Source organism: Eschrichtius robustus, chromosome 13 (assembly GCF_028021215.1).
Source record: "Eschrichtius robustus isolate mEscRob2 chromosome 13, mEscRob2.pri, whole genome shotgun sequence".
In the NCBI taxonomy this organism is placed as follows: Eukaryota; Metazoa; Chordata; class Mammalia; order Artiodactyla; family Eschrichtiidae; genus Eschrichtius; species Eschrichtius robustus.
In genome coordinates this window covers 99305998-99325707 of record NC_090836.1, presented here as the reverse complement: position 1 = coordinate 99325707, position 19710 = coordinate 99305998, and the positions used below count along the sequence as shown (strand labels likewise).

The 19710-nt window shown below is 44.8% G+C and overlaps 2 protein-coding genes across 2 annotated transcripts in view; one reads left to right on the top strand and one right to left on the bottom strand.

The window, feature by feature from the left end:
- The window catches only part of ACO2 (aconitase 2), a 53166-nt gene extending 43925 nt beyond the window's left edge, over positions 1-9241 (bottom strand). The window contains exons 1-2 of the mRNA XM_068561786.1: positions 9205-9241; positions 8536-8741 (exon numbers count right to left, since the gene is read on the bottom strand). Coding sequence (XP_068417887.1) covers positions 8536-8741; positions 9205-9226 — 228 coding nt within the window. The 5' untranslated portion in view covers positions 9227-9241. The remainder of the gene's footprint in view (positions 1-8535; positions 8742-9204) is intronic.
- On the top strand, positions 8766-17528 carry PHF5A (PHD finger protein 5A). Its single transcript, XM_068561789.1, has 5 exons — positions 8766-8783; positions 8911-9154; positions 9584-9607; positions 10108-10274; positions 16780-17528. Exons 2-5 carry the CDS (start codon positions 9103-9105, stop codon positions 16867-16869), a joined length of 333 nt encoding a protein of 110 aa, XP_068417890.1. The 5' UTR covers positions 8766-8783; positions 8911-9102; the 3' UTR covers positions 16870-17528.
- The last annotated feature ends 2182 nt before the right edge of the window (positions 17529-19710 follow it).

The window sequence follows — 19710 nt, the reverse complement described above, 5'->3', positions numbered from 1 at the left end:
ATGCCAGCCACTCTTATAAACCCTGCTGGACAGAGCTCAGCCTCCCTAACTGCCCTGAAGATGGAGAGGCTCAGAGACAGGAAGTGGCCTGCCCAAGGTCACACAGCTGGGAACCTGCTGAGCCCATGCCCTTCTCACTATGCTACAGACAGTGTCTCCCAACCTCCGCAGGCCCAGCAGCCAGGTGGGCTCAGTGCTCCACGGGGCTTCAGTCCCAACTGTTCAACGCCTCTGGTGGAATCCGGCTTCTTGGTTCGATAGTGCCCCCTCCCTTGCTGGATGGCATACAAATCTCTAGGGCTCCCAAGGAGTAAGGGAGGCTCTCCTGATCCTGCATTTACTGACACAGAACAAACTCTGAAGGAGGGAATACAACCAAAGTGGACCCACCAGGGAGTCTGGTAAGAAATAATATGAAAAGAAACAAACAAAACTGTGCCAAGCAAGATCACAAAGGTTTTTTCTTTTTTTAATTTATTTATTTATTGTTTTTGGCTGTGTTGGGTCTTTGTTTCTGTGCGAGGGCTTTCTCTAGTTGCGGCAAGCGGGGGCCACTCTTCCTCGCGGTGCGCGGGCCTCTCACTATCGCGGCCTCTCTTGTTGCGGAGCACAGGCTCCAGACGCGCAGGCTCAGTAGTTGTGGCTCACGGGCCTAGTTGCTCCGCGGCATGTGGGATATTCCCAGACCAGGGCTCGAACCCGTGTCCCCTGCATTAGCAGGCAGATTCTCAACCACTGCGCCACCAGGGAAGCCCCACAAAGGTTATCTTATGTCATCTTCTCAACAACTGTGCCAAGTGGGATTGTTATAGGTCATTCTGTCTTCTGTTTTAATGAGAAAATGGAGACTCAAACAGATAAGAAGGTAAATAATTGCACTAAAATGTAAGCTCTATGAAGGCAGAAAACTTGTCTAATCTGATCACCACTATATACTCAAGAGCCTAGGACACTGAAGGAAGAACCATGATTTGAACACTAGTCTCTTCATCTTGCTTTCAAATTCAAGTTGTGAGTGCCTCTGGCAGAGGCTGTGCTGAGCCATTAGCGCCTGTTCACGGAGCCATGAACAGTCCTTTTCAAAGGCTTGGAAAGGGGGCAGGGAACCATGTCTCTCCAAGACACAGCCTCTAAATGGGCTCCAAGGCAGTAGGGGGTTCCTTTAAGAAATGAGTTGATAGATTCACTCATCTGCCTAATTCTCCTTTGCTGCTGTCTGGAGCAGAGACTCTAGGCACACCGTGAACCGCATACAAATCCCAAACCCTGCTCTGGCCCCCAGGGGCAGCAGCCCTTTGAATACTTACAAAGGGCATCCTCTGTAAGCTCAATAGGCAGCCTGTGAGGCTGACCCACAGCTCTGGCCTCTCCCTCTCAAGCTCTGCTGGTATTTGGGGCAGGAGGCAATCACGGCCTCAAATAGATCCATATGCAAACAGGGCACGGAGCCAACCGAACTGTGTCCCCTCTATCCAGCCTACTCTGCAGAGATCTAGTTTCTACTCTCTATGCCCAGGGGAGTTCTCTGGGGAAACAGCTTGAGTGGTAAAAAGCCTGAGTTCTGCAGTCAAACAAACCTGCATTCAAAATCTGGCTCCGCTGCATGCTGGTTGTGACCTCGGGCAAGCCGTTTAACCAATGGGGGTCTATTTCATCATGGTGAAAACAGGCTAATGACACCCACATCTTAGGGTTGTTGTGAAGGTCAAGTGAAGCAGTGTTTGTCCAAGACCTAGTTCAGTGACTGGCACAGCGGGGCTGACAGCTCATTATCGGTATCTCTAATGCCAACGGTGCCGCGGGGCAGACTAAACATGCCACCACACATGCAAGTTCCTGGATGGTCTGGCCTGAATTTAGCTCCACCCAGCACGCCCCCCCCTTTTCTGGCGTCAGCCCAGTGTATTATAGTTGCTAAGCCGTGAGCAGCAACAACAAAACAGTAACAACACACACGTCCAGCCGAAGGTGAAGGAGCCCAGCTACGCAGCACTGAAGTGTGGCAGTTACAGGAATCCCCGAGGCCTCTCTGCAGACCCCCACAACTGGCCACACACAGGATTGAAGCTCCCACCCAGAAACTGCCTTGCCCTCTGCAGGGTGAAGGCAGAAATCCTCCTAACTGGGCCTAAATTCCCCAAGGAGCTTCATATTTAATGATGGTGATACTGCAAATGTAATTCTAGAGCGCATCTTCTCAATGCTGCCCTTCAACTTAGAGAATTAGAAAACAGGAAGCCAGTGGATTCATTTGTGCCTCTTCTCCCAGCTCTCTTAGACAGTACCCAAAAGATTTTCCTGCACAACTACTACATACCCGATATCCATGGACAGCACGGGAGGAGCAAGCAATTTCCCCAGAGTCAGTCTTTTTTATTTTTTATTTATTTTTATTTATTTATTTTTTGGCTGCACTTCACGGCCTGCGGGATCTTAGTTCCCTGACCAGGGATCGAACCTGGGCCCACAGCAGTGAAAGCGCCGAGTCTTAACCACTGGACCGCCAGGGAAATCCCAAGAACCAGTCTTGAGGATAAATGCTGTGGCAAGGGAGGCTGTAGACCACCTCCAGGACTGAAGACACAGTGCCCATATTTTCACCAAGTGCCCATACCCTGTGTCAGATTTCCCCCAAGTACTTTATATACACAGTCCCATTTAATACTCAGAGGCAGAAGCTACTGTGTCCATTTTACAGGTGAGGATACTGAGGCTCTGGAACGTAACTATTTTGCCCAGGGCCACACAGCAAAGCTGGTGCCCTTTCCTTTGGCCCAAGCTTTGCAGAATGAATCCAAGAAAATCATTCTCCATGCCTTTTAGGATCCCCTAAATAAAGAAGGGCTTCTACAGGTTCATTCTGGAACAATCCAAGGAAAAAGTCTGTCCTTTGTCTCAGTATTAGAAAAGGCCTATTCCTAAAATAACATTAGAAACTATTCACAAATTTTTATAGTGTATTAGAGTTCAAAGAACTTTCCAGGGACTTCCCTGGTGGTCCAGTGGGTAAGACTCCACGCTCCCAATGCAGGGGGCCCGAGTTCGATCCCTGGTGGGGGAACTAGATCCCGAATGCATGCGCAACTAAGAAGTCCAAATGCCGCAACTAAGAAGCCCACATGCCGCAACTAAAGATCCCACGTGCCACAACTAAGACCCGGGGCAGCCAAAATAAAAATATAAAATAAATATTAAAAAAAAAGAACTTTCCAAATATTATTAGGCCTTCAGGACCCTTCTTAATTGGAGGGTAGCTATGAATTGTCCCATTTTGCAGAAGTGTAACCTGAGAGCCACAGAGGGTAGAGACCTTGCTCGAAGCCACATGGTAAGTATGTGGTAGAGGAAGTCTCCCAAAGTTCCTGATATTCTATGTGTTGCCTATTTTTTTTTTTTGGTTTATTTTTATTAAAAAATTTTTTTCTTCCGGTTTTACTGAGATATAATTGACATAGCTGTGTAAGTTTTAAAGTGTACAGCATAATGATTTCACCTACATCATGAAATAATTACCACAATAAGTTTAGTGAACATCCATCATCTCATATAGATACAAAATCAAATAAATAGAAAAATATTTTTTCCCTTGTGATGAGAACCCTTAGGATTTACTCTCTTAACAATTTTCATATATAACATAAAGCAGTGTTAATTATATTTATCATGTTGTACACTACATCCCTAGTACTTAACTATCTTATAACCAGAAGATTGTACTTTTTGACAAACTTCATCCAAGTCCTCCCCACCCCACAAAGCAGCCCCCCTGCAGTCCCTCCCCTCCTTTATGCTGAGAAGCCCAGAGCCTACCACTGCCTTCCAAACCACCTGCTGGGAAAACAAGGTGTGTCAAAGAACACTGAGCCAATGAAGACAGACGGCTCAAGCCCCAATCCTCATTCTAAATACTTCCCAGATGACCCTCTTGGAGACACCAGGTAGCAGAATAATGCCCAAGATGAACAGGGCTCACTTCAGACATGAAGCTCATACTCAAGTGAGGGACCCTGCGGCAAGACACTTGACCCCATCCAGCTTCCTCACCTGTGAAATACAGATACTTGTTGAATTTATAAAGGAGCTTCGGCTCCTGACTAAGTTTTGCAAGTACTATGCGAACACATGACTACTGAATTCAAGTTCACCCATCCTTCGGTCACTCAGGTCCCAAACCTAAAAGTCATCCTTAACTGTTCCCTGTCCCTCACACTCCACATCCAACCCACCTGCCTCCAAAATATCTTCACTACCAGAACCCTAGAAACCCTAGTCCCAGACACCTGCACCACTCCTTGGATGATTCCAACAGGCCCCATTGGTCTCCCTGCCTCCTCTTTCGCCCCTCTGTGGTCCATCATCCACGCAGCAGCCTGAATGATTCTTCTCAATCATAAATCAGATCCTGTCACTTCACAGTTTAAAACCGTCCAGTGGATTTTCATTACACTTGGAGTAAAACCCTATTTCCTTACCAGAGCCGACATGACCCTGGCTCCTACCTCTTGCTCAGACCTTCCTCTCATCACCTCAGCCACACTTGCCTTACTTCTTACCCTCAGACCTATCTCAGGTGCTTTGCACATCCTGCTCCTTCTACTTCAAGTCTCCCCTCCCAAAATGCTGAAGGGCCGCCTTCTTATCATTTAATGTCACCTCTTCTGAGAGGCCTTCCCCAACCACTCCAGTTAAAGCCATGCCACACCCTCACCCCTATTCTCTCTACCACACTATCTTGTTTTATCTTCCTTGTCCCACTTCATAGCTACAATTTTCTTGTCTACTTGTTTATTCTGTCTCCCCAGAACTACAATACAAGCTCCACTACTCCTGTTCATTATTACACTCTCAGTGTGTAGAACAGTGCTAGGCACATAGCAAGCTTTCAATAAACATTTTAGGAACGGTTGGTTCAAAAGGCAATGGTGGGACTTCTCTGGTGGCGCAGTGGTTAAGAATCCGCCTGCCAATGCAGGGACACGGGTTCGATCCCTGGTCCGGGAAGATCCCACATGCCGCAGACCAACGAAGCCCATGCGCCACAACTACTGAGCCTGTGCTCTAGAACCCGTGTGCCACAATTACTAAGCCCACGTGCCACAACTACTGAAGTCCGTGCGCCTAGAGCCCGTGCTCCACAACAAGAGAAGCCACCGCAATGAGAAGCCCGCACGCCACAACGAAGAGCAGCCCCCACTCACGGCAACTAGAGAAAGCCTGCGCGCAGCAGTGAAGACCCAACGCAGCCAAAAATAAATAAATTAATTAATTTTTTTTAAAAAGGCAATGGTGTGCTCCCCTCTTCCTCTGCCCAAATTTAAGATTGGAAGTTTGTTTACTCATCCATTCAATCATTCATTCATTCAGTTCAAATCAACAGCTGACTATAGGACACCTGAGAAGGTACCACAGTGAATAGGGATGACCTGTTTCCCAATTCAAAGCAAGATTTTTTTTTTAAACATGGCACTTTATACAGGAACTTATAACTTCTGCAAATGCGTCAGACTTCTTTGTAGTTAACTGCTGTTTCAGATTTACATGCAAGGAGTTACGTGACTTCCCTAAGGTCACAGGATGAGAACTCAGCATCCCAGTACCTCAAGGCAAAACCAAAATCTAAAATGTATCTGGAAGTGCCCAACCACTTTTATTTACTATCCGTGGTCATTTACACAAAAGTTAATTTAAAAAACCAGAGAGTAAATGTGGCTTTTCAAAAATTTCACCTCCATTTTCTTCACTCTGTTTCTATCTTCCTACCTGGTAGCAGGTACTATCAAACAATAGAACACTTTAAAGAGCACTGTTTTCTGGTTATGGACCATTAATGGTACCCTGGTTGACAGGCTGAGTCTTGATGCCAAAGGGAAGCAGTGCAGGTGCTGGGACCTCAGCCTTGGGAGTCAGAAAGGAGCAGATTCAAATCACATCTGCTAACAACTAGTGATAAGGCCCTAGACAAGTCTACTTTAATTTAATTAACAAACAATTATATAGCACTTACTAGATGCCAGCAGGGTTCTAAATACTTTGCAACTATGATTATTAGATAAGTCAGATATACTATTATCCGTATCTTACAGGTGAAGAAACAGGCATAGAGAGGTGAAGTAACTTGCCCAAAGTCACAGCGAGTGAGTATTAGAGTCAGCATTCAAATAAGACAGTGTGATGCCAGAATCCATGCTCTTAGCCATTACACTATGTTTCTGCTCTAATCCTGTTTCTTCATCTGTAAGACAGGGCTAATAAATCTGCCGTATCTCACAGGATCATGTGAGACTACCGGCACACTAAGGTAAATGTTAGCTACTCTTAGTGGTAGTAGTAATTGCCATCATTCTATCTACCTTCACCTTTGGTCCAGCCAAGGTCCAACCAAGACCATTGGTCTTCTGCCCAAAATACTTTAGCTGAGAAAGATCGCCAAGGTCCTCTACAGTAGAATACATTAGAATATACTGAAGTTTCACGAGAACAAAAATTGTCTGCTTTTTTTCCTTCACTGTATCCAGAGGAAGCAGTGGGTACTCAGTAAATATGTGGTGAATAAGGTAGTAATAACTTGAATGCACAGACAGGGTTCTGTAGACACGACAACTAAAGTAATACCATCACTTCTCAAATGTAGCTAAACACAAAAGAGGTAAATTTACAAGGTTTTCAGAGCACAGTGGTAGCTGGCCGTTACTTAAGACAGCCTGGCTATTAGGAGACAGTGTGGTATAATGCTGTTCATTCATCTTAGCTAAATGAACAAACAAGGAGACCCAGGTTCTCAAGGTCTTGGATTGTCTATCTGTAAAAGAGGAAGTTGGACAACATGATAATCATAAACAAATATATTCTACTTTCTCATCACTTTATAACAACCATCATAACAATATGAATGGAAGCCGACCACCAAAAACTCAATAAATGTTTGTCAATGAACATAATCCCCAACTGACAGATGAGGAAACTGGGATTCAGTTCTCAAGTTCAAGGTCACTTGCACTGGGTAGAATATGAACTATAGTCCAGATCTCTTCCTACACAGGTCTAACACTCATGCATTCCAAGATCCTTTGTGATATCAGTCCTCTCGTCCAAGTTCAATAAATCTGTAATAATTTATCTTATCAAATAATCTTGCCTAACTTCACTACATCATGGGTCAGGAGGATCAGAAAGAAACACTATTTCCACTTTGTTAACCTGGAGAATCAAAAGATCTAAAGAGATAATTAGCAAATCCCTTTTTTTGCCCAGAATTTACAGATCATAAAATAAATGATGATTTCGCTTTAAACCATATGGTTTAAATTTAAGCAATGTGACTTAAAAAAACAAACTTCTGGTAACACAATACTTCTTGAGAGTACAGTACAAAACTTCTTTTTCAATTCTGTAATCAGAGTTGTGCTACTTGATCCAAGGTAGAATCACAAAGTTAAATGTAAAAGGTTATCAGAAAATATCTATAAATGCTTGCTCACTTTATTTTTATTAATGAAATACATGCTTGACATTGAATCTGAGTATAACACCTTCCTAGGATTGTCAAGTTAGGAGTGAAAAAACATCTGGCAGTCGGTCAATTTTCTAGATGGTTCATAACAGGACAGTCAAGGTCAAATTGTTGAATCTCTTTTACCCTCCCATCTAGTAATTGAAAAGCAACCAATTATGAGCTCAAAATACTCCATTCTGGGTACTCTCACAAATACAAATGTCAGCTCCAGGACCACACTCGGGCTCAGAAAGTTCTGAGGGCAGGCTGACATGAACAAGAACAGAGAACAGAGGGGTAGTAGGGCAGATGCTCAGGCCACAGCACTTCGGTAACACTCAGAGAGAGCAGAAACTTTCACCTACTTTCTAGCAGTTTCATCATCTATCAAATGAGAAGAGTCATCTCACCAAATGATTATATGAACCAAATGATATGATGAGGAATTAAGTCTTGCAATCTTGTGCAAAGGTGAGAGACTACTGTTATCGTTACTAATTACTACGTCTGGGCACGGAAGGCCCCCTCGAACTCCTGGCTATATGTTCCGCAGGATCCCCACAAGATGGAATAGGTAATAGTTTTTTTCCTCCAAACTTAAGGTTTGGCAACCACGGATGCACCTGGCTAGCAAAGGTCTGCTGCTGAGAGGTGAGAAGCGAGGCCTTCGGGCTCTGGACCTAGCGGGCTCCACAACCACCGCGGCCCCCAGTCACCTTGTCCTCACCTTGAGGAACGGCAAAAGAAAAAGAAAAAGAAAAAAATCCTACATGGGAGAAAGTGCAGCCCTCAAAATAGGTGCCTCCACTCTTCACCTGGCCGCCGCTTCTGAGACCCACGCTTGCAGCGGGGCGGAGACAAGGCTGGGAGAGCTGACTGAGCCGGGGACGCCTTGACCTCGGGCGCCGGGCCCGCGGCAGGGACAGGTACACGAAAAGCCGGCCGGAGGTCGGGCCCGCCTCGCCTTGCCTCGCCCACAGCCGCAAGCACAGGAGGAGGCACCCCGCCCCCGTGAACCCAGAGGGTCCTCAGTTCGCTCTCACCTGCAGCCGGGTCACCAGTAGGCTGTAAGGCGCCATTTTGTGCACTGACAAAGATGAGGTCGCTTGAAAGTGACGTGCACACGGCGCACTTAAAGCCTTCGGGTAGGGGGCGCGGCCTGAAGAGAAACGCAACACCGTGAAGGCTGGGCCTCCGCAGAGGCGCCGAGTCGTGTGAGCGCCTTGGGCGGAGCTCCCGTGTGAGGAACCTAGAGGGGAGAGGACAAAGCTGCATAAAAACACTTGCGGAAGTAAATACCGGGAACGAAGATGTCTTATCGAAGTGCAAGCTTCATCTTTGCACTTTGCAATTTGTATCTTCCATTCAGATTCTAAAGGTTTTTTTTTTTTTTTTGATGACTTTCATGCACCTGCCAGGACCTGACTCCCCAGTTACGACGGAAACTTGTCTTTGAAATGTGATCGCGCGAGAACGACCGGGCCTTGGTGCAAAGATTGTAAACGCTGATGGAAGCCTAGAGAACCAATCACGGCGATCAGGAGGCAGGAACAATGGAGGTTAAAGGTCGGCCGGAAGTTCCCTAAGTTTCCGGTGGCATAGAGGGAGCTATGGCTAAACATCACCCAGACTTGATCTTTTGCCGCAAGCAGGCTGGTGTTGGTGAGACGGCCTCCTGCCCCTGACTGTCTCGGTGGGGATGGTATTAGAACCTGAGGAGTTCGGGGTTCCCATCACTTCCTTAGGGTCTTGCCTCGGGGGCGCCACTTTTCCCGCCTCACGGTCGGTAGTGTAGGAGCGCGTGGGTTTGTGGTCTCTGATGAAAAGAGGGCGGGGCGTGCGTGCTAGGAGCCGGAGGCGGGCTGCCGGGATGGGGTCCGGAGAAATTCTCAGTTTGCCCAGGACCTGGGAGGGGCTTCGGGAGGGTGTGGATTTGGTTCGGATTGAAGTTTATGAGGATAGGATGGAAAGACTCCCTCAGGGCTCACTGCAGTCCCTGCTCCTGTCCCCACCTCAAGCTCGAGGATGTTTGTCCCCTTTTTGTCAAAACCTTAATCCTAATTGTACTCTTTACCGTCTTTCATCTTGCAGCCATTGGAAGACTGTGTGAAAAATGTGAGTGGAACACGTCTCCCCAGACAGCCCACCCGTCCCACTCAGTTTCTGTGGAGCCAGCCAACGGGCATTTCCAGCGGTGCCACTAAGAGGGCTTTGAGTAGATGTGACTGGAAGCACGTTAACACAATGCCAGGCTGCAACTAAAGGCCACCACCCCACTCCAACTTGCACATTTTAGACACTAATTTGAGAAAAATCTCTAGCTGTGGACCAGAAGTAGCATGACCCCGTCCCCAACACACACAGCGTTCTGCCAGTTAATCATATAGACTTATCTGCCAGGTGCTATTCTAAGCTCTTTACCCATTAGTTGATTGACTTTTCCTGTGTGTTGTGGAGATTGAGCTGGACACTAGGTAAGCCCAGTTTTGTGATGCCAAAGAAGCAGGCCCTAAAGTCACCATCAGAAGACCAGTGTATTTCCCCATTAGCAGGAGGAGGGCAAAGGACTTGAAGTACTTGCAAGTGGGCATAACTCCATTCTCTTTTCCTCACAGGTGATGGCAAGTGTGTGATCTGTGACTCCTATGTGCGTCCCTGCACCCTGGTGCGCATATGTGATGAATGTAACTACGGCTCTTACCAGGGACGCTGTGTGATCTGTGGAGGCCCCGGGGTTTCGGATGCCTATTATTGTAAGGAGTGCACCATCCAGGAGAAAGATGTGAGTATATACTAAGCTTTTCATCTGATCCTTCCTTTTATTTAGTAACACTTTGCCATCCACTCCTTTGGTCTGTAGATTACTATGTTCATCTAGTCATCTAGGTTATAATTTCTTCAAGGTCTGTGAGCCATACTGGATGTAGTCCAACAAAACGCACTTATTTTGCATCAAGGACAAAAATGCAAGAGAAGCAAATGTTTGTCAACACTAGCAATTTGGAAAGCCCTCTCTTCCTTTGATGTCTCTCTCTCTCTCATTATTTTTTTTTCTCTCATTATTTTTATTCAGAAATAATATCCTTTTTTTTTTCTTTTTGGCCACGCCCCCCCCCATGGCTTGTGGGATCTTAGTTCCCCAACCAGGGATTGAACCCAGGCCACGGCGGTGAAAGCCCAGAATCCTAACCACTAGGCCACCAGGGAATTCCCAATATCCTGCATTTTTAAGTCCTAGCACAGTGCATGGTATGTAATAGCCACTCAGTAATTCTCTTAACTATCATTAAGGACTATTTGGGTGGATGTAGTGACTTCTGAACTTGGGACAATTCGAGTTGATTTCAGTTCTAAGTGGCTAGAGAATGCTTTTGGTTTGATTTTGCAGAATTGATTGCAATTCTTCTTATGACATTTTTGCCCCTTGACATTGTGTGGTGGCAGTGGGTAGTTATTCAACTTCTTGAGCCAGATGCCAGGGTAGAGGGCTGTAGGTCTATACCAAAAGTAGGCTTCTTGGGGAGAGGGGTGGGAAACCCATGATTCAGCTTTTATTCTTCTTATGACACAATAAAAGGAAGTGTGGTCCACTGCCAATAGGCTAGTATAAGGTATCTGGTTACCTAATCTAGGATAAGGCGTAAGGCAAAAGATAAATAATTCTTGGGACTTCCCTGGTGGTCCAGTGGCTAAGAATCTGCACTCCTAATGCAGGGGACCCGGGTTTGATCCCTGCTCAGGGCACTAGATCCCACATGCTGCAACTAAGAGTTTGCATGCTGCAATTAAAAGAGCCTGCAGGGCTTCCCTGGTGGCGCAGTGGTTGGGAGTCTGCCTGTCAATGCAGGGGACACGGGTTCGGGCCCTGGTCTGGGAGGATCCCACGTGCTGCGGAGCAGCTGGGCCCGTGAGCCACAACTACTGAGCCTGCGTGTCTGGAGCTTGTGCTCCGCAACAAGAGAGGCCGCGATAGTGAGAGGCCCGTGCACCGCGATGAAGAGTGGCCCCCGCTTGCCGCAACTAGAGAAAGCCCTTGCACAGCAACGAAGACCCAACACAGCCAAAAATAAATAAATAAATAAATAAATAAATAATAAAAATAAAGGAATTCCTTTTAAAAAAAAAAGTTCTAAAAAAAATAAAAATAAAAAAATAAAAGAGCCTGCAACTAAAAGATGCTGCACGCCCCAATGAAGATCCAGCAGATGGCAACAAAGATCCTGCGTGCGGCAACTAAGACCCAATGCAACCAAATAAATAAATAGATAGGTAAATAAATAAAATCTTTAAAAATAAAAAAATAATTTTTTTTTTTTTTTTGGTCTGCATTGCCTGGCTGTGGAATCTTAGTTCCCAGACCAGAGATGAAACGCAGGCCCCCTACAATGGAAGCACACAGTCCTAACCACTGGACCACCAGGGAATTCCCAGATTAATAATTCTTAATATTTCCTTATGCAAAGAGTAGGTATTTATATATACACACACACACACACACACAATCTCTCTTTTTCTTCACAATAGCTTTGTTAAATAGGGATTATTATTATCTCCATTTACAGCCCCTCACCCAGCTAATAAGTGGCAAGTCCAAGCTGTCTGACTAAACCTAGCAGTGTCCTTTCATAAGTCCTTTTTTTTTTTTCTTTAACCCAATTTATTATTTATTTATTTATTTTTGGTTTTGTTGGGTCTTCGTTGCTGTGTGCAGGCTTTCTCTAGTTGCAGCAAGCAGGGGCTACTCTTAATTGCAGTGCGCGGGCTTCTCGTTGCAGTGGCTTCTCTTGTTGCAGAGCACGGGCTCTAGGCGCGCGGGCTTCAGTAGTTGCAGCACGTGGGCTCAGTAGTTGTGGCTCGCGGGCTCTAGAGCGCAGGCTCAGTGGTTGTGGCACACAGGCTTAGTTGCTCCGCGGCATGTAGGATCTTCCCGGACCAGGGCTCGAACCTGTGTCCCCTGCATTGGCAGGTGGATTCTTAACCACTGCGCCACCAGGGAGGTCCCCTTTCATAAGTCTTTTTAATGGGATCTGCCCGTGTTGAGGAGAAACAGTTCCGCCACCTCAGCAATCTTTGCATTTGGATCCTGTCTACCTCTAATAAGTGGGATATATCAGACCAGATAAAACTTTCTTAACATCATTAATTCTTCTGTTATTTAGGGAGATGAGAAAGGTCACAGATAAAGTACCAGAAACATAATTTCAGTTGGTGATTTGAACATCCTCTTGTCCTAAACTCTGATTGGCATTTACCTTTAACCGTCAGATCATACCCTGCTTGATCTGATCCACCAGCTAGGTGACACTCCCTTTATAGAAAGGACCTTGGTTTGTGTATTTGTCTCCCCTTTTCCTAGTTCTTGGTACAGTCCCTGGCGTGTACTGTAAGTATGGTCCACATTTTTGTTGCTACCTCTGTAAATCATCCATAGGGTTCCCCCTACAGAGTGTCTGGTATATAGTAGGTGTTTGGTAATTATTTATAGCCTGTATACCACGGCGAGACAATATCAGTGAAGAGAAAGTACAAACAATTCTTAAACTAGCTAAAACTAGCTAAAGAGTCCATTAAGGACAACATTTTCTTGAACTTTTCCATGGTTGTAGCTAGAGGTTTGGTTTTGTTTTGTTTTTTTGCAGCTAGAGTTCTTATCTGGCATATGCTTGGCAACCAGAGAGTGCTTAATAAATGTTAATTGCTGTCTGATTCCTCTGCATGCGGAATGTGACCTGATCTCTCTGGATCCTTGTGCCTCATTCTGCCCCTGAGAATTATTCTAGATGTCACCACTTCCTCTACTTCACGTGTACAGGAATGTTCTGAGGATATTTGAGATGGTATCTAGCTCACATTTACTCAGCAATAGTTTCCAAGGAACACAAAACAGTCCAGTGATATGATCCAGCCTCTCAGCCTTACAGGTCATCGTGTAGATTAAGTGCCTAAGACTTTCCTATGCAGAAATCTTCCTGCAACCAAAGCAACCCCTGTTATTGTTCTCTTCCTGCAACTTCCATAATTTATAAGGAAATTAGACCAATAAACTAAGCTGGGTGTTCTCCATAGTTTTTCAAAGCTTCAAGAATACTCAGGATTTGGGGACAATATCTGTGGGCATTGCTGCCAGAGAACAAATTTGTTTCTTTGCTTTTTTTAAAAATAAATTTATTTATTTATTTTTGGCTGCTACTCTTCGTTGCGGTGCGCAGGCCTCTCATTGTGGTGGCTTCTGTTGCTGCGGAGCACGGGCTCTAGGCCCGTGGGCTTCAGTAATTGTGGCTCTCGGGCTTAGCTGCTCCGCAGCATTCAGGATCCCCCCAGACCAGGGCTTGAACCAGTGTCTCCTGCGTTGGCAGGCGGACTTCCAACCACTTCGTCACCAGGGAAGTCCCTTTTTTTTTTTTAAAGAAATACTTTGTTCTATCTAAAGTGAAGCTTTGGGCTTCCCTGGTGGCGCAGTGGTTAAGAATCCGCCTGCCAAAGCAGGGGACACGGGTTCAAGCCCTGCTCTGGGAAGATCCCACATAGTTGCTCCGCGGCATGTGGGATCTTCCTGGACCAAGGCTTGAACCTGTGTCCCCTGCATTGGTAGGTGGATTCTTAGCCACTGTGCCACCAGGGAAGTCCCTAGCGTTGGTTTTTAAGTATTACTTGAAAGTCCTGGATTTTCACCAGGCCCAGATCCAGGATAATTTTTGTAGCTTGCTTTTGTGACATAGAAACAGACTTGACATACAGCCCTCCTCAGAAAGGAAATCCATAGGCATTGAGTTCTCCTTGGTGGTTGCTACAGGAGCCTGTCTTAGGCTTCTCCTGAGGATGTTTTAATGGACATGTTTAGTATAATGAAAACAAGCACTTAGCAGTCTAGTGTCTACTTTTTTTGTGAAATTTTAGAAATGAAGTGGCCATTAAACATGGACATTCAATTCAAGCCATAGCTGCCTAAAATAAAAGCTCCCTGTGCTCAGAATGGGAAAATCTGTCATACTCTGGGAGGACTGAGAAAGGATGAAATCTGTATTCAGGCATACAATTGCTAAAAGAGCTACTACCATCAGGCAGACATTTGCAGGTTGTTTTTTATGTACTCCCTAGCTCAACTCACAAATACTCTCTGTACTGCCCTTCGAGGTTTCTTAACAGTCCTTCCATCTTCCTTTTCATGCTTTCCATTCACAGGTGTATTCACAAAAGCCAGCCAGTTCCAGTGCACACATCCTCACCTCTTCACAGCATTGGTGGAATTTGGGAACAACCACGAGGCCCACGGGAGATGTGTAGAAAATAAAAAACAGGAGTTTAGTGCAAGAAAGCAGGAAACTTATAAGTCAGTGAGAGAAAATGCCATAAAAGCCAAAGAGCTAATAATCCAATGCGTTGGTTTTCCGATTTTTTTTTCAACTTTTTAACATGTAGAGTCCCATCTTCAAAAAGTATCTTACACAGAAGCCACGTGTGTATGTGTGTGTCTGTGTGTTAGGTTGAACCATCATGAAATTGCTGATATTTATTTTTGGCAATTTCTTATAATTTATTAGGGCTGGCTATATGCTAGGCATTGTTCTAAGTATATTGATTCTTAATTCTGTAAGGTCGGTTCTACCATTGTAGTAATTTAATATGTAACTAAAAAGAGACACAAGGAGGTTAATAACTTCTCAAAATTCAGGTGACCTATCTCCAGAGCCTACAACCTTTTTTCTCTAGTTGTGGCGAGCAGGGGCTACTCTTCGCTGCAGTGCGCAGGCTTCTCATCGCAGTGGCTTCCCGTTGCAGAGCACAGGCTCTAGGTGCGCGGGCTCAGTAGTTGTGGCACACGGGCTTAGTTGCACTGAGGCATGTGGGATCTTCCCGGACCAGGGCTTGAACCCATGTCCCCTGCATTGGCAGGTGGATTCTTAACCACTGCGCCACCAGGGAAGTCCCTACAATCTTAATATGAGTGAGAACACAGCTGCACAGATTGGGGGATGAGTCCTACTGTCACCTGGCCCCTCTCAGGACTCTCTAGGGCTCTATAAATACAGTTCATATACATTGACCTGATCCAGTCATCTTCTTTTATAGTTGGATACAAATCCAGACAGAAGAGGTTTGCCCACAGTCACACAAGTCAGTGAGGCAGAGTAAGCCTGAACAGGCTATCATCATACCATAAAATTTCAAAGCATCCCTAAAGGGCTTAAAGCACTGTTGTGTTTAATAGCAGGCTACCTGAGGCCAGGAGAGGCAGCTCTTCCCACATTTGTACCAGGACTTTCAGTACAGATTATGTGGCTTACTTGAGTTCACCTAGCAAGCCATTGGTGGGGCTGGGCCCACAACCTGGCTTGCTTAGCACACCAAACTCCGCAGATGGTAGTTCTCAGTGTAATACATGGTACGTGTTTTCTAGAAAATAATGAAATGTTAGTGTTGGCTTTGTGTGGTTTCAGAGATTCTTGTACAGTGTTGATATCAGTCCCCAAAAAGAGAAATCAGCTGAATTAGAAATGAGATGCCTAAGGACTTGATTCATTCATTCATTCTATAGCCCAGTGTCACAGGAAACAGCTACCTTTGACATGGGTGTTTAATAAAATCTTGAGATCTAAGAAGGTTTATTCCAGTAGCAATTCCCCAATTTTCCTCCCATCATCCCACATCAACTGATGGAGTCATCATTCCTGCAAAACACAGCTTCCCAAGGGCTTCACTGAAACCACTCAAGCTCACAAAACGGCCAGGGGAGTGTGTCACTACACATCAGAGTATGAGCCGTCAACAGCTGTCTCTGGCACAGGAGCACTCTTCCCCCAGGACCATGTGTCCGGTTAAGTGAATTAATACGGACACATCAAACTCAGTATTCTCTTATGATGTTTAAAATGTAAGGTACTATTTCCTCAAGTCTTTAGATTTTTTTCCCTTGGTATTTTCTCCTTTCTTGGGATAGTGAAAGAGAGCTAGGAAGCTTGATCTGTAGATGATTATTACCATTTCTTACCTCTCACTTGGAGAAAATCCTTTGAACACCTTAGAGAGTTTTAGATTCTACCTCCACTATATCATATTAGTAACAGAAGTGGGCTAAGAATCCAGCATTATAAGTGCAGGCCACTGGATAAACGGTGGACAGGCCCTGGGCACATTCTAGGTGTTTAGTAAATACTTGATTGATCAAATAGGACAATTGAACTGGTAAGATGAATGGCTAAACCATTAATCCAAAAGTTATTTTTATCTTAAATCCCTCTCAGTTCAAGCTCAGAGACTTTTAACAACTTATCTATTCTGTTTTCCAGAGAGATGGTTGCCCAAAGATTGTCAATTTGGGGAGCTCTAAGACAGATCTCTTTTATGAACGCAAAAAATATGGCTTCAAGAAGAGGTGATTGGTGGGCTGCCTCTTCCTCCCCCCGTCAAGCTGCTGCAGCTGCCAAGAGAAATGCCTACAGAAAGGAAATGGAGCACACAGCATCACCTGAATTGCCTATTAGTACACTGGCACCTTTCCACCCTTTCCTCTCCTCTCACCCAGCCATGGTAGGAATGGAAAAAAAGATTCTTCGCAGAGCACTCTGGCAGACTGTACCACAGACAAATTAATAGATTGATTCATGGCATTCCTTAAATTCAAGAAGCAAGTCTGTGTTAATCCACATCAAGAAGTTCTGTACACCAAAAGCTTCTAAAACAGGAATGATATATCATTTCAGTCTTCTGTTTGAGGAGCTGGCTGTGAGGCTGGCTGCAGTGAGAAGCATGGCCTTGCAGCAGCTCTGATGGCAGCTGTCCTTGATGAAACATCTGCAGTGCGGTGGGGGCTCTCAGAACAGTCAGTGTGGGCATTTCATCTTGTAACACCCACCAGGTGGTGCTGCTTCATGTAATTTTTCTTCTAAAAATTGGAAACCCTTTCTGTTGCTGTTGTATTCATAAAGTAGGTGTTTATTTTCTGGTAGTCAGCCCCTTCCCAATTTAATTTTAACTCTAGGAATTTTAGTCACCCAGGAATTTGTGATTCAGAATAAAGGTATTGGGATTCATTAAGCACCTTGTTCTCTTATTACTATTATTACTATTATTATTAACCAAAGTTATTTTTAGAAACTTTGCTGTTTCCCCTTCCTGTCCGACTTGAATTTTGAACTGAAGAGATGGCTTCCAGTAATGGTGAAGGGAATGAGACAAAATGTACTCGAATGAGTTAGGAGAGCTGAACTTGGTTGATTTGTTTCACAAAGAGCATATATACTCACATTAAGGATATGAGGGGAGGGATTTCCCCAGTGGTGCAGTGGTTGAGACTACGCACTTCCAATGCAGGGGGCATGGGTTCAGCCCCTGGTCGGGGAACTAAGATCCCACACGCCTCTCAGTGCAACCCCTCCACCAGAAAAAAAAAAAAAGGATACGGGAGGTTTGTTTAAGTAAATTCAAATTCAGACGCATCCTTTACCCTAACTCAACTACCTGTACTTTTTGTCTGCTAGAGGCAATAAGCAAGTTATCCTGAGGAGCCACATTCATAATTGGAGACTTCCAGTCAAGTAGGTCTTTGACACCATGAATTTGAAAAAGGTTGTGAGTCCTGCAGAATTGGGCCAGGGGCCTGGCCCAATGTTACACTGCAACTCAGTGGCAGATCCAAGTTGAGATGAGAGCTTTCTGACTTCCTATCAGTGTTTTATCTTGGATCAATAAAACTTGGTTATTTGTAATGTATTGAGTGTCCAAAATAGAATTAAGATAACCTCTGCCTTTAAGGAATTTAATAATTGAGCTTGCCAGAAATAGCTCAGTGTAACACAGGGGATGCACAAAGGAAGGGTTCTGGGCCTCGCATGGGGTACCTCGGGAAGGCTAGGGGAAGGCCACAGCCATAGGGCTGCCATGAGGGCTCCTTTCAGTTCCTCAAACTGCCGTTTTCCTTCCTGCTGCAGTGCTTTTTACCTGTTTTTCACCTCTAAAGCTGTGCTTCCCTTCTGCTCAGCTAACTCCTACTCATCCTTCAGACCTTAGCTAAGTATTTCCTAAAAGATGCCTCATCCAACCCCCAATCTAAGTTCCTCTTGTTATACTCCCACATAGCACCATAAGCATTTTGTTTATAGCATTTGGTAATACTGACTGTCATCTACTAGGCTGTGTTCCATGATGGCAGGAAGCAAGTCTGTTCTGCCCAGCAGGTAGCAGGTGCTCAGTATTGAATGAATAACTGAAGTCATAGAAACCAGATAATAAACTGGGCTTTGAAGGCCATGTTGGAACCTACAGGCAAAGGGGGTAGGGTCTGCAGATAAAGATATTTGTGTGGGGGAAACAGTTTGAATGGGGTGATGTGTTTGGGGAGCTCTGAGCTGTTCTAAAGCATCAGGTGAGGGTTATGGTGTATCAAATGAGTTGCAGAAACCAGATAATTTTCAGATTATAACTAGAATCATTTGATTCTATAGTAACTTTAGTTTTAATGTGTAATATAAGTCAAAATGTTTTGTTTTGCTAAACAAATCAATTTCTAAAATTTGTTTATTGGGACTTCCCTGGCAGTGGTTCAGACTCTGTGCTTCCAATGCAGGGGGCACAGGTTCAATCCCTGGTGGGAGAACTAAGATCCCACATGCCACGTGGTATGGTCCCCCCGCCAAAAAAAACATTCATTAACCACCTTGGTACACATAACATCTTGCATCTCCAGATGTTTGAAAAGCTACTCCTTACTTTCAGCAAAACACCACCTTAACTGTGCTCTGTGAGTCTTAGTGTGTATGCCTCCAAAAGTTCTTGCAAGGGAGCTTAAAATTTAATGTGCGGTAGGATTTCCACACTGATAAGCAACAGGACAAGTTCAACCTCAGTCCGGTGAATTCTGCTGAACTCTGTTCCTCTGTCACCTAATTTTATAATCCCATTCTCCATTTGTTTGCTCTCTGAGGCCAAGAGAATGATACAATGAATAAGTTAAAAACGCCTTAGATAAACAGCGTTCAAGTTCAAATCCTTAGTTATCGTCTACCTTGGACTTTAGAGTAAGTCCTTTTCAGTTTTAAAAATTAGAATAATGATAATACTAAATTCTCTATTGGGAAAACATTGCTTACAAGCTGAATTTTAACCTCTAATAGTATATAGTTCTGTGAAAAGAATTAGAATAATGATCTCAGCCAACTGTATGGCCACAAAAAATCAGAATGGGCTTAACAATTATTGCTTTTCTCCATTGTTGAAATAAG

What these genes read in the sequence shown, in the direction of transcription:
- PHF5A (XM_068561789.1), top strand. Translation starts at nt 9,103, where the DNA reads ATGGCTAAACATCACCCAGACTTGATCTTTTGCCGCAAGCAGGCTGGT. An exon ending in CCGCAAGCAGGCTGGTGTTG is followed by an intron (nt 9,155 to 9,583) that starts GTGAGACGGCCT and finishes TTCATCTTGCAG; the next exon opens with CCATTGGAAGACTGTGTGAA. An exon ending in TGGAAGACTGTGTGAAAAAT is followed by an intron (nt 9,608 to 10,107) that starts GTGAGTGGAACA and finishes TTTTCCTCACAG; the next exon opens with GTGATGGCAAGTGTGTGATC.